This window comes from Toxorhynchites rutilus, chromosome 2, assembly GCF_029784135.1.
Source record: "Toxorhynchites rutilus septentrionalis strain SRP chromosome 2, ASM2978413v1, whole genome shotgun sequence".
In the NCBI taxonomy this organism is placed as follows: domain Eukaryota; kingdom Metazoa; phylum Arthropoda; class Insecta; order Diptera; family Culicidae; genus Toxorhynchites; species Toxorhynchites rutilus.
Genome location: NC_073745.1, coordinates 103,586,305 through 103,609,693, shown reverse-complemented (window position 1 = coordinate 103,609,693; position 23,389 = coordinate 103,586,305). Strand labels below are relative to the sequence as shown.

At 41.4% G+C, this 23,389-nt stretch overlaps 3 protein-coding genes and 1 long non-coding RNA gene across 4 annotated transcripts; 3 read left to right on the top strand and 1 right to left on the bottom strand.

Moving 5' to 3' along the window:
• Positions 1–2,529: 2,529 nt before the first annotated feature.
• LOC129766014 (uncharacterized) lies at positions 2,530–7,686 on the top strand. The gene has a single exon (XM_055766475.1). The coding sequence runs from the start codon at positions 2,530–2,532 to the stop codon at positions 7,684–7,686; it is 5,157 nt and encodes a 1,718-aa protein (XP_055622450.1).
• Positions 7,687–8,174: 488 nt separating this feature from the next.
• Positions 8,175–8,795, top strand: LOC129766013 (uncharacterized). The gene has a single exon (XM_055766474.1). The coding sequence runs from the start codon at positions 8,175–8,177 to the stop codon at positions 8,793–8,795; it is 621 nt and encodes a 206-aa protein (XP_055622449.1).
• A 10,400-nt stretch (positions 8,796–19,195) lies between these two features.
• Positions 19,196–21,054, bottom strand: LOC129769444 (uncharacterized). The gene is made up of 7 exons (XM_055771726.1): positions 20,726–21,054; positions 20,538–20,667; positions 20,304–20,482; positions 20,035–20,249; positions 19,818–19,976; positions 19,561–19,752; positions 19,196–19,491 (listed from the first exon to the last, which is right to left on the bottom strand). The coding sequence occupies exons 1-7, from the start codon at positions 20,876–20,878 to the stop codon at positions 19,314–19,316; spliced, it is 1,206 nt and encodes a 401-aa protein (XP_055627701.1). The 5' UTR covers positions 20,879–21,054; the 3' UTR covers positions 19,196–19,313.
• A 264-nt stretch (positions 21,055–21,318) lies between these two features.
• LOC129764159 (uncharacterized) lies at positions 21,319–21,933 on the top strand. Its single transcript, XR_008741072.1, has 3 exons — positions 21,319–21,425; positions 21,484–21,665; positions 21,729–21,933. It is a non-coding gene; the product is annotated as an uncharacterized LOC129764159 (long non-coding RNA).
• The last annotated feature ends 1,456 nt before the right edge of the window (positions 21,934–23,389 follow it).

The window sequence follows — 23,389 nt, the reverse complement described above, 5'->3', positions numbered from 1 at the left end:
ATAAATACTATACTATTTCTACTATTGAGATTTTTTTTGTTTAAACAATACAGCTCGGTTGTGGGATACTGTATCTGAAAATATTTGGAAGGAACGAAAGCTATACTCAACCAGCTTTTACTTTAAGAGCTTAAGGTGGATTTGAAAAAAAACAGGAAATTTTGAAAGATTGGAGATAAACACAGATATAGTTAACGGTAGATCGGATAGAGCCGAAACGATATAAGATGATAAAGATATCAATAATACGGATTAGGAAAAAAATAATGATGAATATGCCCCGGGCGAGAAAGCTATCGAAGAAGTTGAGGAACCCTCTGAGAAACCAGTCGCGAAACGAGGCAGAAAACGAAAAACAAATGTCGTTGGACATCATCTGGCTTACTTTTGTGTTGTGTGACAATACGAAACCCCTAGAAACCATTGCCTATTTTTATTTGACGTTGGAATACGTCTTTCAGTAATGTTGGCAAATCAGAAAACAGGGTACAATATTGATTGAAAAAATATTGCAATTTAAGCTTCACCCGTTTTCAATTTGTTGAGTACAAATGAGTTATTTGCGATCTCACAGCATTCGCGATTCATCAGTCATCCAGTTAGTGACCAGACGGTAACGATGTTTCCCAAATTGCTGAGTGTGTCGCTTAGTTTTCAAAATTGACCTCTTCAAGGCTAGTAACGAATGGACTGAAAAAATTTCAAGTCCATATAATTGAAACCAGATATCGCACATAGTGATGCAATTTTGTTCGGTGGTTGCACCGCGTGGATTTGCATGCCGTCTGGTGGAGAGAGCTACTGAATTTTTGCACCACATTATTTCATCGTTGCATCTGTACTAGAATGTAAGCTTTCGAATTTCGAAAACGAGAGTGTTACGTTTGGGCAGCAGCGTAGTGTGCGAATTCTCATGATTTACATGCCCGGCATTTGCCGGGGGCGCCGACTTTGGTTTTGGCAAAATTGAAACATCCAACATCACACTATACCAATTCGCGTTGACGGCGGAATGGTGTCGACATCTGGATACGACATTAGTTTGTATGAGGCGAACTCTTCTCCATCAGATTAGTCGGCCCTAAGGCTGTTTTAAATTACTAAAATTTGTATGAAAATTTTTCCTTGGCTTTATTTACCTACTAGAAGTACGTTGTTCTGACCCTAATTTAAACAAATTTCTATGAATTTTCAGATATTCTCACCAAAACATACCATTATAATATAAAATTATCTTTATACACGATTTTTGTATGATATTGTTTCACTGCTTGCAAGCAAAAGTGATTTTCATTTAAATAGGGTACTAATTTGGTTTGGGAAAACTAATTTTCATTCATAATGGGCCTGATTCTCGAATACACTACGAATACACTTCACGGTAGAAACGGAATGAAACATATTCGCGATGACAACGGTACGGTGTCGACGTCTGGATACGAGATTAGTTTCCCACTAAATTTATCATTATAATATCAAATTATCTTCAGATGAAATTTTTGTATGAGATTATTATACCACATGAAGAAAACAAAGTTTTCCACTCATATTGAATACCAGTTTGATACGAAGAAGTTAATTTTCATTAATGATTTTTTATTTGAAAAGTGCTTATTTTAAAAGCGTGTTCATTTCTTTTGCAAACCCATATTGTCATGCATACTCTCTCTAATTCGAAGCTCAATGCCGTCGACGCGTATACCCTTTTGATTTTTCCGCTGACTTTTTGAATAGGATACAAAAAGAGATAGAAAAATGGCGTACAATGTTGAAAATTGCAATTATGGTTATTCTGTTCTGCGCTCGCAATAATTTGCCGTTGGTGCTTTCATGAGCACATTCTTGAACTTTGGGAAAGAATTCTGAATGGTCATGGCCCTAGACGACACGCGAGACGGTTAGAGAGGGGGGGGGGGGAGTTCGAGGTTAAGTTACTGTGTATTATGGCGGGTTTACATTAGGGAGATCTATAGCTATATGTTGATACTGGCAGCACTTCGGGTAACGGCATGAAACGTACGACCATCGATGGCAGCCAACATTAGCGAAAACAAATAAAATATCTGTTATCAATTGCAACTTATTGTCCAAAAAATTATAAAAGGCTATACAATTTGAAGTGCCATTGAAATTGAAAATTGAAATTATTGTTCCTGTTAACACTACACAAAGCAGGAAAACTGTCCTAAAATTACCTGCAAACCGATTTATGTAGGTATTAAATAAATTATAAAAATGAATTAAAATTAAAACAAAATGAAATAAAATTACAGCAAAAGCTAGGTTACACGGAATAGCAAAAACGTCGTAACTCGCTGAAAGAAAATCGGGATTCACATCAACCGTCAAAAGTTTCGGGAACAAATCTTTTGATAAATCGCTAACAGTCGAAATGCAATCGATTCAGGAGACGACTGAAGACCAGATGCAGCATAATACTCAAACGCTCGACGAGATGAGGTCAGATTGCGTGAGTTGTCAACGTCCGAATAATGCTGATAACATGGTCCAGTGCGACGAATGCCAAGCATGGTGGCATTTTTCGGAGTGTCCGATTCGATTGATAATCGTCCGTGGTCCTGTCGGAAATGTCAAAAGGATGATGTTGTTAGTGTTGCATCTATTTCTCGAGCCTCCCGCGCATCTGGGAAGTCAGCCAAATCTGCTAGGATTAACCTGCAGCTTGAGAGACTGGAAGAGCTCCAAGCAATACAAAACAAATTTGTTGAGGAGAAATATAAACTACTAGCATCAGAGATAGAGGTAGATAACGATCGTGTAAGTACTCGAAGCAAAGGCAGTCGAGCTGGTAAGCAGTCGAGCATCGCCAGAGTTGTGAATTGGGTGAACGATTGTGCAGAGCAAACAGAAGGTGCCCATGATCCACGTTCAACGGACGGAGGTCCTTCATCTGTGCCGCCAATACAGGAACTTAACACCAACCGCAATGAGCACCGCGCTACCACGACCAGCAACCGTCAACAAACCGTACATGATAGTGAGAAACAACGTAGTCCTCTAAAACACCCTTCGTTGCCCCCTCGCCGCTCAGTAGCAACGGTTGCGAATCGAACGACGGGAGAAGTTTCGAAAACAATTCCGAATCAGGACGAAGCTGCAGCAACTAACACCGTATTCAACAAGATAGCAGGTACGATACCACTAGCACAATCAACACCAACGTATGGATCGTGTCCCACATCGGCAGCGATGTCAGAAGGAGTGCTTACACACCCACAACCGTCAGCGTCGATGTTTCCACAACCAGCGGGTTATTCATGTGCATCAGTGCCGCAAATGGCTCCCGCATCAGTGCAGCAATCCGTGATGCCACCGTCGATTAATCCACCCGTACCCGCCTCATCTCTGCTTGGATTTGAGTTCGTACCGCCGCCATCGATTACATCAGCACCTGTAAGGTCACATCTGCCTGGATTAGCGTTCGTACCACCGCCAGCGATCACATCAGCACCTGTAAGCTCATCTCTGCCTGGATTAGCGTTCGTACCACCGCCAGTGATTGCATCAGCACCTGTGAGGTTATCTCTGTTTGAATCAGCGCCTGTGCCACCGCCAGTGACTGCGTCAGCTCCCGCGTTATCATATAGACCAGCGCCTGCAGCTACTTCGTGTTCTCCGTCTTTCACAAGGGCAGTATCTTTCCCTCTGCCACCAGGTAGGCCAGAAAATCATCCCCCAAGAGAAAACACAACATCAAATGAAACCGATATTAATCTTCAACATTTATTGAAGCAATTTGGTAGTATTGCTTTATTGCCTTCGCAATCACCATTCCTCAATGCAAATATAGCCACATTTACCCCCACCCCCTCGCAGTTGGCTGCCAGGCAAGTTATGCCTCGTGATTTACCTCCTTTCTCGGGTCATCCTACTGATTGGCCGGTGTTCATGAGCAGTTTTATGAATTCAACGCTTGCTTGTGGATACTCTAGCGCCGAAAATCTTTGCCGCCTTCAGCGAAGCCTGAAGGGCGCAGCGTATGAGGCCGTTTCAAGTCGACTACTCCTCCCTGAATCGGTACCTCAAATAATGGAGACGCTTTATATGCTTTATGGAAGGCCTGAATTGTTGATTTCCGCCCTTCTGGAAAAAGTGCGCTCAACTCCTGCGCCAAAGGTTGAAAAATTCCAAACTATAATCGATTTTGGAATTTCAAATCAAAGTCTTTGCGACCACTTGGAAGTTGCGGGACAAACCGCACATCTGTCGAACCCAACTCTACTCGGTGAACTGGTGGCAAAACTCCCACCGCACCTTCAAATGGAATGGGGATCGTTCCTCCAGAATTTCGCAGAAGTGAATTTGAAAACATTTGCAATTTTCATGTCAACCGTAGTGAGATCAGTGAGTAGTGTAACAGTATATGCCAGCAATAGTGGAAAGTCCAGCGTGGTCGATAAAAATCGATCTAAGTTTAAAGGAAATGTCAACACCCATTTGAATGTAACACAATCCGCCAATGAAACTGACTCATCGACCAACTTGGGAAGAGTGAGAATGTGTACTGTTTGTGACAGAACGGGACATCAAATCCAGGAATGTCGGACTTTCAAGGCGCTCTCCGTTGATGATCGTTGGAAACATGTGCAATCTAGCAGACTTTGCCGAAACTGTTTGACTTCACACGGTAGAAGAAGCTGTAGGAAACCTGGCTGCTGTGGAATAAATGGCTGCCAATTTCGTCATCATCCGCTCCTTCACTCATCGCGTAATAGTCCTGGTACTAGCGTGGTCAACACTGCGGGTAATTTTACGCATCGATTGGTCGAACAACCACTGCTCTTCAGAATATTGCCTGTGACCTTGCATGGACCGAAAGGCATGGTGGAGACTTTCGCCTTTCTCGACGACGGTTCGTCTTTAACTTTAATCGAAGAGAACTTAGTCGAACAACTTGGTGTAGATGGAGTAACGATGCCTCTATGTTTATTATGGACTGCAAACGTGACTAGAGTGGAAAAAGAATCTAAACAGATGTCCCTTACCATTTCCGCTGCAGGAGGACGAAAGCATTCACTTGAAGATGTTCAGACTGTGAAGAAGTTGTCGCTGCCAAAACAAACTCTGTCTTTTGAATCATTAAGTGATCGTTTTGAGTACCTCAAGGGACTGCCCGTATCGAGTTATACCGATGTTACCCCAAAGATACTAATCGGAATTAACAATTTGAATTTGATGGTGCCATTGAAGATACGAGAAGGACTTGGCATGGAACCGGTCGCCGCGAAAACGAGACTGGGGTGGTGTATTTATGGCGGAAAAGGAGCCAAAGGTCAGAAGCCTTCAGTGAACTGCCATTCCTGTGTATGTGTATCATCAGATCAAACTCTGCACGACATCGTCAAAGATTTTTTCACTGCAGAAGATGTCAGTGCGCTATCGGTGACGCTGCCCATATCAGAAGAGGAGAAACGTGCGCAACGAATACTTGAAACTACAACGATTCGAGTCGACACTCATTATGAAACTGGACTGCTGTGGAAATCTGATTACGTAGAACTCCCGGATAGCTACAACATGGCTCTCAAACGACTCGAGTGTTTGGAGAGGAAAATGAATCGGAATCCGGACCTGAAGCAGGCCTTATGCCAACAAATGAAAGAATACCTGCTCAAGGGCTACACGCATCGCGCAACTAACGATGAAATGGTTAGCGCAGATATACGACGAATCTGGTACTTACATCTTGGAGCGGTAGTAAATCCGCGGAAACCAGGCAAGGTTCGGATGATCTGGGATGCTAGAGCCACTGTGAACGGAATATCGCTCAATTCCGTACTGTTGAAAGGACCTGATCAACTGACCTCACTTCCAGGTGTTCTAGCTCGCTTTCGACAGTTCAACGTGGGCGTCTCTGCCGACATAAAAGAGATGTTCCACCAAATATACATACGAAAAGAAGATCGACATTCGCAACGCTTCCTTTGGCGTGATGATCCTGCCAGTACCCCAGATATCTATATCATGGATGTAGCTACATTCGGTTCGACTTGTTCCCCAGCATCAGCTCAATATGTCAAAAATAAGAATGCCGAGGGGTTTATAGAGGTTTATCCTCGAGCTGTAGACGGAATAATTAAGAACCACTACGTGGATGACTCTCTGGAGAGTTATGAATCTGTAGAAGAAGCAATCAAAATCTCATACGAAATGCGACTAATTCACAAATATGGTGGTTTCGAGTTGAGAAACTGGCTATCGAACAGCAGGGAAGTCCTGAAAAGTCTAGGCAATACACATCCTCGAGGAGACAAGATATTTGAAACAGACAATCAAAGAGAATGTGAGCGCGTGCTCGGATTACTCTGGTTGACTCAGGAAGATGCCTTCGGGTTTTCGACCGAAATGAAACAGGAGATTGACGACCTCATCCGCAGCAACGAATGTCCTACGAAGAGACAAATGCTGAAGTGCCTGATGTCGCTGTTTGATCCTCTGGGTTTGCTGTGCTTCTTCATAGTGCATGGGAAGATAATGCTACAGGAAGTCTGGAGATCGGGAGTCCAATGGGACGAGAAAGTAAACGACGAATTACAAAAAAGATGGCAGAAATGGACTGGCCTCTTCCAGAATGTCCGACGTTTCAAAATTCCGCGTTGCTATTTTACTGGTGCTACGAAAGAGCGTTATGATGACCTACAACTCCACGTCTTTGTTGATGCAAGTGAATCTGCGTATTGTGCTGCGGCCTACTTCCGAACGATGAACAAGATCGGCTCCCCTGAATGCGTCCTTGTTACAGCAAAAACAAAAGTAGCTCCGCTTAAGACCCAATCGATACCACGATTAGAGCTGATGGCTGCGGTTTTGGGTGCACGTTTGATGCAGTTTATAGAAGAGGTTCACACAGTGCGTGTAGTACGAAAAGTGTTGTGGAGTGATTCGGCTACAGTTCTTTCCTGGTTGTGGGCAGACCATCGTAGATATAAACAGTTCGTTGCTTGCAGAATAGGAGAATTGTTAACAATCACAGATGCAGAGAACTGGCGTTGGGTCGCATCGAAGCAGAATCCGGCAGACATTGCGACAAAGTGGGGCAAAGGTCCGGATTTGATGGCAAATAGTATCTGGCTCAAGGGGCCTTCATTTCTACAGCTATCGGAAACAGAGTGGCCAAGGGAAAGAAGATCTGCATCATCAACAGAAGAAGAGCTGCGCCCCTGTTATGTTCACGAGAAAATTAAAATTCCAGAACGTCTTGTAGAGCTGGAGCGCTTTTCGCAGCTTAACCGAGTGATTCGGGCAACAGCCTATGCATTTCGATTCATAGAAAACATCAAACGGAAGATCAATGGCCAGCTGAGATTCTTAAGACCATTAACATCAGAAGAGCTACAAAAAGCGGAGCGACTTGTTATCCGAGAAACGCAGTGGCAGTGTTTTCCGGACGAGATGATGGTGCTGAAACGCAACAAAGCAAAACAAAATGACGAGCAAACATCATTGGAAAAAAGCAGTAGTCTCTATCGATTGTGTCCCGTCTTGGATGAAGAAGGCATTATTCGTGTAGATGGCAGAATAGGAGCAGCTCCGAACGTTCGAGAAGAAATGAAGTTCCCAATAATTTTACCCAGAAAGCACAAATTTACTAGACTGCTGTTAGACAGTTATCACCGTAAATATTTGCACGGCAATGCAGAGACGGTAGTGAACGAGGTTCGTTAAATTTACCATATTCCAAGACTAAGGGTGGCAGTAAACAACATAGCGAATACATGCCAATGGTGTAGGATCTACAAATGCTCACCGCAGATCCCTCGTATGGCACCACTACCACTTGCCAGAATGGCCTCGTTTGTGCGACCATTCACGTACGTTGGTCTAGACTTCTTCGGGCCACTCACAGTGAAACTCGGCAGAAGCAACGTGAAACGATGGGTCGCCTTATTCACATGCTTAACCATACGCGCAGTACACGTCGAAGTAGCTCACAACCTGACCACTGATTCATGCGTTAAATGCATTCGAAGATTTATTTGCCGTCGAGGATCTCCGGCCGAAATCTATTCAGACAATGGCACAAATTTCCAGGGCGCTGAAAGATTACTCAGAGAACAAATTGAGCAGTTAGCAGCTACTTTCACAGGCGTTTACACCAAGTGGATTTTCAATCCTCCTGGCACTCCGCACATGGGTGGTCTATAAAGACAGCCATGGAAACGGCATACTATAGTAACCGAAAGCTAGACGATGAGGCCTTGATGACATTCGTGGTGGAAGCCGAAGCGATAGTCAATAGTCGCCCACTCACGTATTTGCCGCTTACATCAGTGGAAGACGAAGCCCTTACACCGAACCACTTCCTCCTAGGCAACTCTAGTGGTGTTCGACAACCAGTGGTGGAGGTATCAGATTCAGCGAGTGCTCTTCGATCGAATTGGAACCATATCCAACATCTACTAGACATATTCTGGCGCAGATGGACCAGGGAGTACCTCCTAACGCTGACTAGACGTCCGAAGTGGTGCGGCGAAGCGAAACCCATTGTTGAGGGGCAGCTAGTGCTTGTGGTAGGCGACGGTAGAAGAAATGAGTGGACCAGAGGCCGTATAATTCAGACGATAAAAGGTTCAGATGGGAGAATTCGGCAAGCTATAATACAAACTGCGAGGGGGCTTGTGCGCAGGCCAGTGGCCAGACTGGCGGTATTAGAGGTTGAAGAGAGTGGTAAAACTGAACCTGGTGGCCAGTATTACGGGGGAGAGGATGTTGATACTGGCAGCACTTCGGGTAACGGCATGAAACGTACGACCATCGATGGCAGCCAACATTAGCGAAAACAAATAAAATATCTGTCATCAATTGCAACTTATTGTCCAAAAAATTATAAAAGGCTATACAATTTGAAGTGCCATTGAAATTGAAAATTGAAATTATTGTTCCTGTTAACACTACACAAAGCAGGAAAACTGTCCTAAAATTACCTGCAAACCGATTTATGTAGGTATTAAATAAATTATAAAAATGAATTAAAATTAAAACAAATTGAAATAAAATTACAGCAAAAGCTAGGTTACACGGAATAGCAAAAACGTCGTAACTCGCTGAAAGAAAATCGGGATTCACATCAACCGTCAAAAGTTTCGGGAACACTATAGATGGATTTATTCACGTGAAAATAGGTGTAAACGGGTGAGAATAAATATGATACACTTATTCGAGGTATATATAACTTGAATAAATTCAGCATATGTAAACGCTTGTGAATTTCTCACTAGTGTTGGATGCAGTTCTACTTCAGGTGAATAAATTCACCGAAAATATGAATATATTCATTATATAAGTTCACGCTAGTGTAAACGGTTGATGCGATTTCTATAAATCTCATCATATTTCTTCACATGAATATATCACTAGTCTAAAACCATCCTTAGAGATAGGAAATTGTGTTACGTAAGGAGGGGGGATTGTGAAGAAGAAGTCCAGAATCCGGATTTTTAGCGTTACTAAGCCCATATAAAAAAATTCGCCTCACTAGAAATATAGTTTTTATTTTTGCATAATCAAAGGCGCAATAAAGTGAACTTACAAGGCGCCGTGCACAAATTACGTAAAGCTAAAAATCAGGACCACCTCCCCCCCCCCTACGTGACGCAATCTCCTATCTCTAATACACAGAAAGTAACGCAACCGCTCATTTTTATGTTATCAAAAATAGGGTGACCAAAATTGTCGATGAAATAAAAAATCTAGCCTTCTTATCTTTATAGATAAAGATAGACATAGTCTTTGTAGAAAAAAGCTATTTTCTATCTTTTAATATAATCGATTTGCCGCTTTTTTCCATGAAAAAGCGGTTTTTTTCTCTAGCTTTTATATTTCAAATTCTACAACAAAACTGTATTCATACGAGGAAGAACTTGTCAATATCTCAAAGTTATTGATGGTTTTTTACCCAGAAATTCATGATTTAAATTTTAATTTACTCAAACACGAAAAATAACATTGTTTTTAAAATCACACATCATGTAGAGTGAACCCTTTCAATGAAGCCAATGTTTATGTTCGCCCGAGAAAAAATGACAAACAATTGCAGAGAGCGTATTTTGATGTAGAACTACGTCTTTCAGGAAGGGTGCCAAATCAGAAAACAGGTCACGTTTTTATGAAATAAAGTTACCGTATCACTGTGTACGAATTCTCATGATTTACATGCCAATCGAATCGGAAATTCTCTAAGATTTGTTTGATATGCTATACATTACAATTCGCTAATCTCTAAACGGTTTAAATTCATGAAAAATGGATGAACTTCCTTTTTTCCCATACATTTGCTTTGCCGATTTGTGTGCTAACCCTACCCGTATTTCTAATGCTTATAACTCGAACATTTCTTAACAGATCAGAAAGATGTTTGCACCAATTGATAGGAAATATTTGTACGCGTCTATCACAATTAATAAAATGTTATTTTTTTGGAGATGAACAATTGAATGACTGGAAAATGTCAAGTGTTATGTAAACGCCCTAACTGCCAAGTTTTGATTGGCCCGATCTACGGTTTCCCCAAAACAGACTTCAAAATTGATGTACCTGTGGAAATTCGCTTTGCAATTATATATGCAAGTTGGGGGTATTTTTGTTCCCACCGAGCTGTCTTTCCCTAACACGGACTTCAAAATCAATGTGCCTGGGGGAATCTGCTTTGTCAAAACATGCAAGTCGGGGGTATTTTTTTCCGCTGAGCTGTGCTTCCCTAACATGGACTTCAAAATGAATGTGCCTAGGGTAATCCGCTTTGCAAATACATGCAAGTTGGAGGAATTTTTTGGTGTTGAGTACTTTTGTACTTGCTTGTCGTTGTGCAGACCGGCATATGTTTCCCTAAAACGTACTTTTAAACTGAGAAGCCTGGGAAAATCGTCATTTCAGATACTAGAGGCGAATGAACTTTCGCGGATCGTTAGACAATTCTTCCGTTCACATATTTTGGTAGTCCTAGGCATCATATCAAACGTAAAAGGACGTTCATCAAATTTATTTGTAACAAAAAACATAATCTATTACAATAATTTAGGTGCATTCTAAAATTATATTCGAAGTGGTAAACAAGTGGATTGCATAATGTAATTGCGTAGTTCTACGTCGGAAATATGCAGTCGTGTCCTAGATATAACCCCTTAAAATTTTTTGGGAATAAATATCAATAACTTTGAGTGCAGTTGAGGTATTGACAAGTTCTGCATCGCAAAATGTTTGTATTGGTAAGCTCTAAAATTCTCTCGAAGACAGTTTGTATGTAGAATTTGAAATATAAAAGTTAGAGCAAAAAAACAGTTTTTTTCATGGTGACCCTAACGCAATATAGAAAAAAGGCGCTATATCGATTATTTCAAGAGATAGAAAAAAACTTTGTTCTACAAAGATGTCTCAAATATCTGGGGTTGTAGTCCCAGATATTTGAGATATCTTTTTTTTTTTTTTTTTTTTTATTAAATCGTTTATTTTTACAGGCTCAGTTACATAAGTTTAAAGGAGCCAAACTCCTATCTGTATAGTTACAAGTATACATAAACATTTTTTATTAATTCTAATGTTAATGAGGTAGAGAACCGATTACTCGCGGCTTGCTCGAGTTTAGAAGGGTGACATTTTGTTTCAGGAAAAGGATGGGATATAAGGATATGTTGACAATGTTCACACTCACATTCGCACTCACATTCATCATACTCAATTCTTAAGCCTATCTTATATCTAACATGTATTTACATTTCACCTTATTCTATTGTTAGTAAGAAGGGATTTGATTTCTCGCGAAGGAAAAGGAAAAGGAGAATATAAGGATATAAGGACAATCACACACGAAGATCGATAGCTTTTAGGAAGACATATATTTGGGACATGTAATCAAGGTCTAACCGAGCCAACACATCTCTCACCGGCACATTGGGCTGCCTTCCTCTAGCCCGAAGAGAGTTTTCTAAATTCGATCTGGCAACAAGATACTCCTCGCACGACCAAACAACGTGTTCGATGTCGTGGTAACCTTGGCCACAAGCACAGATATTGCCATCGGCAAGATTAAAACGAAAGAGTAGCGCGTCTAACGAACAGTGATTGGACATGAGTCGAGAGAAGGTGCGAATAAAGTCCCGACATAAGTCCAGACTTTTGAACCATGGTTTGAGGCTAACCTTAGGGATAATCGAGTGAAGCCACCGACCCAATTCATCTTCGTTCCACTTACGTTGCCAGTTAACGATGGTATTTTTACGGACTAAAGAATAAAATTCATTGAAGGCGATTTGACGCTGATAAATATCGCCTTCAATTGCACCTACCTTTGCCAATGAGTCAGCCCTCTCGTTACCCGGAATTGAGCAATGTGAAGGGACCCAGACAAAGGTAATGACATAACAGCGTCTGGTTAAAGCACTCAAAATTTCTCGTATTCTCTCAAGGAAGTACGGCGAGTGCTTTTCCGGCCTCACTGAACGGATAGCTTCGACAGAGCTAAGACTATCCGTTACAATGTAATAGTGTTCAACAGGTCGTGAGGCGACGCTGTCCAGCGCCCAATGTATTGCTGCCAATTCAGCAATATACACAGAGCAAGGATTCTGAAGACTGTGGGAGGTGCTAAAAATTTCGTTGAACACTCCAAATCCTGTGGACTCATTCATAGAGGACCCATCAGTAAAGTACATATTATCACAATTGACACGCCCATACTTTGCATTGAAGATCGTAGGAACGATCCCCGATCGATGATAATCTGGAATTCCATGGATTTTCTCCTTCATGAACAGATCAAAATGTACAGAGTAATTGATGTAGTCAGGAAAACAAACACGGTTGGGAGTATACGAAGAAGGATCAACCTGCATGGAGATGAATTCATGATATGAGCTCATGAATCCTGAATGAAAATTTAGCTCGATAAGCTGCTCAAAATTTCCGATCACCAATGGGTTCATAACCTTACACCGGATGAGGAACCGAAGCGATAATAAATTGAAGCGATCTTTTAGTGGGAGTAGGCCTGCCAAAACCTCGAGACTCATGGTATGCGTTGAGGGCATACATCCCAACGCAATACGGAGACAAAGATACTGAATTCGCTCGAGTTTAATGAGATGTGTTTTGGCAGCTGATTGAAAACAGAAACTGCCATACTCCATCACTGAGAGAATAGTTGTTCGATACAACATTATAAGATCTTCGGGATGGGCTCCCCACCAGGTGCCGGTAATTGTACGGAGAAAGTTTATTCTTTGTTGGCATTTTTTACTCAGATACCTAATATGGGCCCCCCAAGTACATTTGGAGTCGAACCAGACCCCAAGATACTTGAATGACATAGCATGAGTGATCGGTTTACCCAAAAGTTGAAGCTTTGGTTTTGCTGGTCTATGCTTCCTAGAAAAAACCACCATCTCTGTTTTCTCCGTGGAGAATTCGATCCCTAGCCCAATGGCCCAGGTTGAAAAATTGTTCAAAGTATCTTGTAAGGGTCCTTGCAGGTTGGATTCGTTTGATCCTACGACAGACACCACTCCGTCATCTGCAAGTTGTCTTAGGCTGCAATTTTGTGTAAGACAATTGTCGATGTCGCTTACATAGAAGTTGTACAAAAGGGGGCTTAAACATGAGCCCTGGGGGAGGCCCATGTAGGAGACCCGATTTACTGTCGAATCCCCGTGAGAAAAGTTCAACTGTTTCTCACAAAGCAAGTTATATAACATATTATTCAACAGAGGCGGCAGACCCCGAGAGTGTAATTTTTCTGACAAAACCTCTATTGAAACAGAATCAAAGGCCCCCTTTATGTCCAAGAATACTGAAGCCATTTGTTTTTTTTCGGCGTAAGCCATTTGAATTTCTGAAGAAAGCAACGCAAGACAATCATTCGTCCCCTTGCCCCTGCGGAACCCATATTGTGTATCTGAGAGTAGGCCATTCGTTTCAACCCATCGATCAAGGCGAAACAAGATCATTTTCTCCAACAATTTCCGTATACAAGACAGCATTGCTATTGGACGGTACGAATTGAAGTCGGATGCGGGTTTTCCGGGTTTTTGAATAGCTATAATTCGCACTTGTCTCCAATCATCTGGAACAATATTATGCTCCAGAAACCGATTGAATAAATTCAACAAGCGATGTTTCGCCACATCAGGGAGGTTTTTTAACAAGTTGAACTTAATTCTATCCGTTCCTGGAGCCGAATTGTTACAAGAAAGGAGAGCAAGAGAGAATTCTACCATCGAAAACTCGGAATCAAGATCGCACCTATCTTGTGGTATATCTCGAACAATTTTTTGCACAGGAACGGAATCGGGACAAACCTTCCGTGCAAAATTAAAAATCCATCGATGTGAATATTCTTCGCTTTCATTCGATGAAGAGCGATTTCTCATGTTTCGAGCCACTTTCCATAATTTTTTCATTGACGTTTCTCGTGACAAACCTCCCACGAAATTTCGCCAATAAGCATGTTTTTTCCCTTTGATCAAGTTTTTAAATTGATTTTCAAGGTCCAAATACGTTTGAAAATTCTCAATGGTTCCACGTTTCCGAAAAGCTTTAAATGCGTTCGATTTATCCTGATAAAGCTTGGAACATTGGCTATCCCACCATGGATTGGGAGGCCTTTGACGAAAAGTGGAGCCTGGGATGGGTTTCGTTTGAGCGCGAACCGCGCTGTCATATATCAAACGAGAAAGGAAGTTATACTCCTCCAATGGAGGCAAACCATCTCTGGAATTGATGGCTAGAGCAATCGCGTCCGCATATTTTTTCCAGTCAATGTGTCTTGTGAGGTCATATGCCATGTTTATAGATTCAGAAGAATTCGAACCAATGGTGATGGAAATTTTGATTGGCAAGTGATCACTACCGTTGGGGTCCTGGATTACATTCCACTTGCAATCTAACGATAGTGAATTCGAGCAAAGCGAGAGGTCAAGAGCACTTGGGTTAGCAGGAGGTTTAGGAACACGTGTTGTTTCCCCAGTATTCAAAACGGTCATATTGAAGCTGTTACAAAGGTCATATATCATCGATGAACGATTGTCGTCGTACTGTTCCCCCCAGGCAGTTCCGTGAGAGTTGAAGTCTCCCAAGATCAATCGTGGCTCAGGAAGGAGTGAGCACATGTCAACAAGTTGCTTGCGGCTAACCGCAGCTCTCGGAGGCCAATACAAGCTGACAATACAAAGGTCTTTGCCTCTGATGTTTGCATGACAAGCAACAGCTTCGATCCCCCCAATAGGTGGAAGGTCAATTCTAAAAAATGAGTGGCACTTATTGATCCCCAATAGCACCCCTCCGTATCTGTCAACACGGTCCAAGCGTATAATATTAAAATCGTGGAAAGAGATATCATCTCGCGAAGAAAGCCAAGTTTCGGACAGAGCAAAAACGTCACAATTGAAGTTATGAATTAAAAATTTGAATGTATCCAATTTAGGGATAAGACTACGACAATTCCACTGTAAAACAGTGATATCTCCGACCTATCTATTTGAATTAGACATCAAGAGAGATAATCATTGCAAGGAGGGGCCATGTTCGCATCAATTGTTGCAAAATTGTCTTTAATACTGGAAGCATTGAAATGACAATGGTTCTGATGGAGTCGGAAACATTAAAACACTTGAAGATTTGGTCCAAAAGGTCAGACAACTTTATAAATCCCGATTGGGGAGTTGAGCTGGACGGAAAAATAGGGACATTTGGGGTTTTTGATGTCCCCTCGAGTGCTGGGTCGTTCGAAGGTGAACTATTCCCACGGAAGCCAGGAGGAACCTGATTTTGCTTGTCCGCTGCACTCGATTTTTTAGGCATGCTAACAGGAGGTATAACCGGAGGGGCTTGTCCTTGAACTTTGGGAGTGGTCACATTTTTGCGCCGGGGATTCCCTTGGAAAATGAACGGTGTGCCCCCGTTAGCTGTGTCCGCTTCCATTTCGTCAACGGGTAACGTGGCGAAGACATTTTGTGTGATGATTGGTTGTTGTTGTTGGGCCAGTGGAGAAGCGCCCTTTAAAATATCCGCAAAAGTGCGTTTCGAGCGTTCCTTCAAAGAGCGCTTCTGTTTCTCCCAGCGACTCTTGTAAGTTTCACAAACTGAGAGCTCGTGTGGGGATCCCCCGCAATATGGACATTTATGCTCAGTCGCACTGCAGGATTTCCCCTCATGTTGCTCTCCGCAAGTGGCACAGCGCTCCTTGTTGGCACAATAATCTGAAGTGTGACCAACTGACTTGCATTTTTGGCAAGTCATGGGCTTTGGCACGAAGAGTCGCACAGGCAGTCTTAATTTGCCCACCATGACATAGTCAGGGAGAGCGGAACCAGCAAAAGTTACTCGAAACGAGTCTGACGGCGTGAATTTAGTTTTTCCCTTTTCTTGGGATACTTTCCCTAGTTGGCGGCTGTCCAAAATTTTAACGCCCACCAACGGGAGTCTTTTAAATTTACCAACTCCTTCCTTTATCATTTCACACGTCAGACCCGTTTCAGTTATCACCCCCGAGATTTCTACGTCATGGGAAGGCACGTAGACACGATACTCTAGGGAGAATCTCTCGTCGATCACAACTGCATTTGCGTGTTTCCGATCACTCACGACAACACGCAGTTTGTTCGGTCTAACCTTAGAGATTTCGACCACGGAGGAATAATATCTTGCCAGATCTTTCGAAACCTGAATGACATTGATGGATTTTCCGTTCGGTTTGGGCCGGAAAAAAACAACCCATGGGCCAGCTCCAGGTGAATCTTCTGGATAGACCTTGACACGAGGAGAGGAAGCAACTGAGGGGGAGGTCGAGGTCGATTGTTGAGCGGGAGCGGGATCAGTAGGGCTGGGAGGCAAGTTCGGGAGTTGAGCGGAAACGGGAGCGGGAGAATGAGGGGGTGAAGAGGAAAGGTTTGCAAATTTTCTTGAGGGAGGCTTGTTGAGGTGAGTTAACTCTTCCTGTAAAGAGACATCTTCTGAGGGGGGAACGCGTTTAAGCGACTTCCCAGCACCCGTAGCTGGGGAGGGGGAGACAGTGGATTCGATATCCATGTCAACGCTTTCTTCCCCTTCTGCCATTTAAAATGGCAGATGTACACTTTCTTATAATTTTTGCAATTTTTTTTTATAATTCCTTAACCTAATAACCTTAACCTATTAATTTGAGTATACTTATTATGCACACCAGTGCGGATTATTTATAACGGTGCTGCGTGTTGATCGTTCGGTACAGCTGAACCCGTGTATCGCACCACGCGGTGATGATGTCGAAGACGGTGCTACGGCGATAACACACCAGCACTCAGCGCTCGCGTGCAGCGTTTCTTCCTCTCGCTTGTTGTGTCTGCTTCAATGAATTCATAGGGAATCCCGTTAGTGTCCAACACTCACTTCACCAGCCACGAAAATAACGGTATCACTTCAACGATGGACGATAACGATATAAAACCGTCCGGCGGCTTCGAGCTTAGGAAGACGAATGAGATATCTTTGTAGAACAAAGTTTTTTTTTCTATATTGTCGAACTATGTTTACCTCTATCCATAAAGAAAGGAAAGTTATATTTTTTTATTTAATCGACAATTTTGGTCACCTTTTTTTCCCTTGTTGGGTGTGAACCACTGCGTCCATTATTTTGAACTATTGTGGTATGCCCCATTTTTTATACTACGCTTCGAGATTATCTACTGCTTATTGATGAAGAAGTAGACTGAAAGATATAGCGAGATAGGTGCCAATCAGGAATAATCTGTTTGATAAAATTTACAGTCCTGATCGGCGACACAGACCAAACTTCCTTGGGCTCCAGAATAGCCTTATCAAGGTGTTGAAGTCTGCGTCTTGTTAGTGCTCCGCATTTGCAGAGCAAATGTTCCAAGGCTTCGCTTTCGGCATTACAAAAGCGACAAATATCATCTTGCACTAAACCTATGTTTTTGAGATGGTATTTACTCGGACAGTGTCCTGTAATAAGACCAGTGAATGTGCTGAAGTCTTTCTTATTAAGACTCAGCAATTGTTGAGTAATTTTAATACTCGGCATGATAAATTTTTTTGACTGGTTAAGTTGTACAGCCATCCAGTTGGCCATTACTTCCCGGTCTTCCCATTTCTTCAGCTCACTCTTCAACACACATTCAGAAATTCCACAGAATGGTTCTGGACCAGTGAAGGGTGAGCTTAAGCCGCAATGGCCAGGAATCCAGTACAGTTGTACCGAACTTCTTTGACACAGTTGTCGTAAAAGGCAAATGCATTTCCAGACAATTTTTGAATAGCACTTGAAAGCATTGAGGGCTTTAAGTGCTGCTCGACTGTCTGAGAAGATGCAAATGTTTTTTTTTTTTTTTTTTATCTTCGCTTATTTTTCGTCGGCCTATTTCCGCCACTTTTAGTGCCAATCACCGACATCAGGGAGGCGACTCCACCTGTTCCTACCTATCAGACTCAACAACTCATGAGCCGGGCCAACTTCTTTTACTTCCGCTCCGAAGGAAGACGTAACCAGAGATTTTTCGCCTCAGAAAATCCCAACGACGCCAGCTGGGATTGAACCCAGGCCGATCGGATTGTGAGGCTGTTACGCTAACCATACAACCACTGGCGCCGTCTAGATGCAAATGTTAGCATGTCTTTAATTTCTTGTAAGGCAGACATTTATACATTCTATTATTGCAGCTACTTCTGCCTGGAAAACTGTTGGCCAGTTCCCCATAGCTACATAAATTTTTGTTTTGGTCACCCTAGTTTTGATAACATAAAAATGAGCGCTCTATTTATATGTAACAACTTTGTCTAAGTAGTTTTTGTTCAGAGAATAACTGTCGAGCTCTAAATGGTAATTTCCACTTAAATGCATCTCCTGGACCATTGTGCACTGGTTACCAGACTGGAAAGTCAGTTATCACGCTCACTTCTCTCCATCATAACTTGAGACAGTTCAACCCGTCTCTGTCATACTGAAAGGAGAACGGTTCACACCCTGACATTCCAAATATGCTTACTATACAATATGCAATAGACGGCGAAAGAGGATCTGGGAAAGATTTTTATAGGCACCATTCAGAATCGTAGTTCACACAGCTTGTCATCTTTTTATAAATGGGACAGATCGCCCCTCCTTTCCACTCCTCCGGTTTCTCCATGTCCCACTGTAACAAGTTTGGAAACTGACCCGAATGAGACAACAAGCGTTGGGGTGCGACGCGTGATTTGTTCAGTTCTGATACATTGCTCTTTTATTAATATTGATTTGCATCATAAATAACATGTAACAAACTAGACCTTCCAATAATAATAAAAACTCAGTATAAATGAACAATCAACCCCTAGTCGCGTGGTAAATCATTACTTATTCTGATGGGGTCTCGCATTAAAAAGGCCATTGTCTCATCTGCTATTTGCATCACCAACAAAATTTCCTCCTTCAGGATTTCGATCTGGTCCAAATATACGCCATTTTTCTCTTGTAACTCATCAAGCTCAGACTGTCTTGTTTTAAATTTACTATAATAATGAAAATATGTATACTATTAGCACTCTGGTATCGGCTATCATTATTGAAATGAAAATTACCTTATTGTTTGACGCTCATTCTTTCTCAGTGCCTTCTGTCTAGCAGCAAGTTCCTTGCTTTTTTCATCCATATAGGCCCTTACAGATTCACAATTTATCTTTAATGCGTCCCACATTGCGACTTTTTTGGCCTGATCTTGTTCTAGTTTGCTGTGTTTCAATCTAAGTTCATCAACTTGATTCTCCAAGACTCTGCGTGATAAATGCGAAATTATTGACATCGAATATCGAACATTGCCAATTCAACGTGCACTAACCTCAGCGAATTGTCTATTGGATTCTGGAGGATTTCCTCCGCAATATGTAGACATGGTTTGATACGACTGATCAAAGTCGAATACTGGGAGTTGGTTAATTGCAAGTCCTTCTCCTGCTTTTCACACTCCGCTATCTCTGTCTCCAGAGCTTTGTTCTTCCTGCGAGATAATCGTTTCATTAGCTTTATCGGTGCTTTGAACTAGATCTCATACCTACTCTATCAAGGCAGCCGCTTCCTTGTCCTCCACTCGTTGTTCCTTTATTTTCGCATATTTTGTTTTCAGTTTGGAGATTTTTCCAGCGAATTCACTCTTCGCGGTCTTGATTGTAGCCATCCTCTCCTTGAGCTGTGTTTTCTTGGTCCGCAATGCTTTGTTCTCGTTCTGTAGCTGTGGCAACTGCTTGTTCATTTCCATGATGTTTTCTTCAATCTGTGAAGTTTTGAATGTATGGAGGGTTTTGCTTTAAACATAAATGATACATACATTATGAACTTTTATCTTATGCGTTTCCATTTCACGCTGCTGTTGGTTGAGCTTGGCAGACAGTTCCTGGTACTTTTCCGTACATCGCGTAGCTCGCTCGACTGTTTCATCTCGAACCATGTTAACGTAGAATAAGTAATTCAGAAGTATATTGAGAACATGGATGGTCTTTTTAGGCGCTGAAAATTCAACTAGTTAATTGCAAATTATCAGGATAGTTTACGGCACACATACATGGTTTAATTAAATCCACATAAAAGAAACTGCTCGACTTAGAACCAAGGCAGAGTTGGTATGAGTGGTTGATGTGCGCTGCCAGCTGTTTCCTTTTCAACATCAGACCCTCCTTCGGTTCGTTGTACATCTGGAAATTATACACATTGTGTCCAAATATTTCTTTGTGCAATCACAACGTTACCAACATTTTCGAATTCGGTCACATTATACTTCAACATCTTCAGGAAGCTTATAATACATCTGAAAACAAATGATTCCGTTGGGTGTTCCAGATCCGCTGCCTTGATTTTGTATGGAATAATACTGTTCCAATCCTCCACAAATGCAGTATTTGCCATACTGTCGGGCTAACAAGGTGCGATTTTTTTTAAATGTGTTCTTCTTAATGGTCTTAATACTAGAAACCATTGAAACTAATTACAACAGAATTTCTTTGAGCTAAGCTGATGCATACGATGCTGACCGTTGGATTTGTTTTGATTCAATTACTATTAAAATTTAGAACAAAAATATGTATATATTTTTGTTCTAAATTTTATATCTTAGTACTAAACACTCATACGCGCCGGCAAATAATCAGGGGTTAGGCCATCTACACACTAGGCAACCTGAGTTGGAAAGCAACTTAAGGAATCTGTCAAAAATATTGAGAACATGTGTAATCAAATGGGAGCATACACACTAGGCAACTGGCAACTTTGGTCGGACCAACTTTTTCGATTCAACTCAGCATGTCGAGTCGCGCGCGATTTGTGTCAGCAACCTTTTCGTTCAATTGCTGTTGACGTTTTGATTTCTGCGTTCATTGAATTTCAATATCTGTCAGTGGTGATGCAAAACAGTGTTTACAATATTGGCGCATCTGTTTCTATGAACGAACGAGATGTAAGTATTTTGCTACTTTGGTTTAGTTTATATATAATATATATTCGTTTGACGTTAGGAAATGCCATCAATGTGCAAGTTCTCTTGATATACCGTCCGGGAAGAGTGCTGAATTGGTCAAGGATGCGTATAATATTGGAGATTGAGCAAGAAGCACAGAATCCGCTGGATGTGTTTTTTCCAAGTTAACAGCAATTGTTGCAGTCTGTTGTTATCAGCGAGCCGAAATAAATATGTTAGGTAAATATGTCACCTTTAGCTTGATGCCGTCGGTTATAATAATGATTCAACAAATACCAACAGATAGCCTAAGATTGGATAATTCTGGTCAGATTTCCCGGGAAACCGTTATCTTCCCTGATTCTCGATTGTACCATGTGCGAAGGTGCGGTCTGCGAATATGTGACCCCTGGGAGAATTTTTCATATTTAGCGTTAGTGTATACATAAATCATTCTTTAGAAGAATTGTTGAAAATTTTTCTGTTTTCTTTATATAATTCCTTTCGGCTGTATTCCTATTTCAATGATTTTTTTATGTTTGTAAATATTGTTTGCTGGTTTGTGGTATTACTCCAATGAAAAATAAATATATACATCCATTTTTTAGAAATATTTAGAATTTAGAAAAAAAGCAGAACCCAAAAGAAATTCTGAAATCTATTGTACACACGAAGGAATATTAACACAACGGTACATTTTTTAAATAAAAATGGTATTATTGTTTGATATATGAGATGAAACACCTTCGAAAAAAAGTACATCCAGGAATGCCAGATAAGCAGATTTTTTTTCTGCTATAGTGTAAATTGTATTTCAAATGTGCTCTTTTGATTCTATTGTAGTTTTAAGAAGCCGCGTATGCATTCAATTTGATTCGATGATTTGTGAAATTACGTTTTTATTTATTTTTTCTTTGCCTGGTGTCAAGAAAAATCCCAAGTAAAGTAGTTTTTTTCAAACCAATTTTTCATAATTTGCTCTCCGTATGATTTTTTCGGCAGTTAAATAAATGGCATCTCTGCCAGCGATTAGGCAGTTTATGATGACGGATAAAAACTTAACGAATTCATCGCGTTTGAGTTGTCTCAATGTGCAGAGCTGAGTTGGCGATGCGATTGACATCGCCAACATAGATCGGGTTGCTGTTGCCTAATGTGTAGACGGCCTTAGACATCAATTGAATATAGGCCGGGGCTCTGGCAACCCTATATCTACCAATGCAAATTGAGCGTAGGCAGCATAAAACAGGGCTCGCGCTTAGGGCTCACGTATTGTTTAATGTTTGGAGTCATATATGTTAATATTTGATTAAGTTGTATAGTTTCCTTTGGCAAACGATGTTTGGATACCTTTCCTGAAGCTTTCTTGGCGATTTGCAATCAAAATCACTGATGGAAAATCGGAGCACCTCATTATTAATTTTAGGTTATGATTTTCATGCTATGGTTTCTATTTTTTTCTATGCTGGCTACAAAAAGGCGGCCATCTTAGCAATCCCTTGATATAGGCTACCCAAAGTTAAAATCAATATGGCGTCATTTGTTTACCAACATACCATTTGCGAGGATTGAAATTGTTGAAATCGCGGAAATTGCGCTGCTTTATTTCTAACTGCATAAGCGATTTTCATATTTCGGTTTCACATGGAGGTGTTCAGATTCAACATGGAGTTTAAAGTTAGCCACTATTTAACTATATAACCGGACCGTGTTGTAAACAACAGTAATTGTCAGAACCAAAATGTCAGTAAACCGCAGCAATATTGGGTACATTCACGGCAGTGGAACTTCATACAAATCACTCGTCGAAAAGTGTCTCCTTTTTCACCGCTTGTTTACATCGACGAATATATTTTTTTCCACTATGTTTCGTAGGAGAGTGTATGCATACTGACAGCTTTCTACTACGAGGTGTTTAATGAAGGATGAAGGTGGGAATGTTTATGTTTATATACGATTTATTG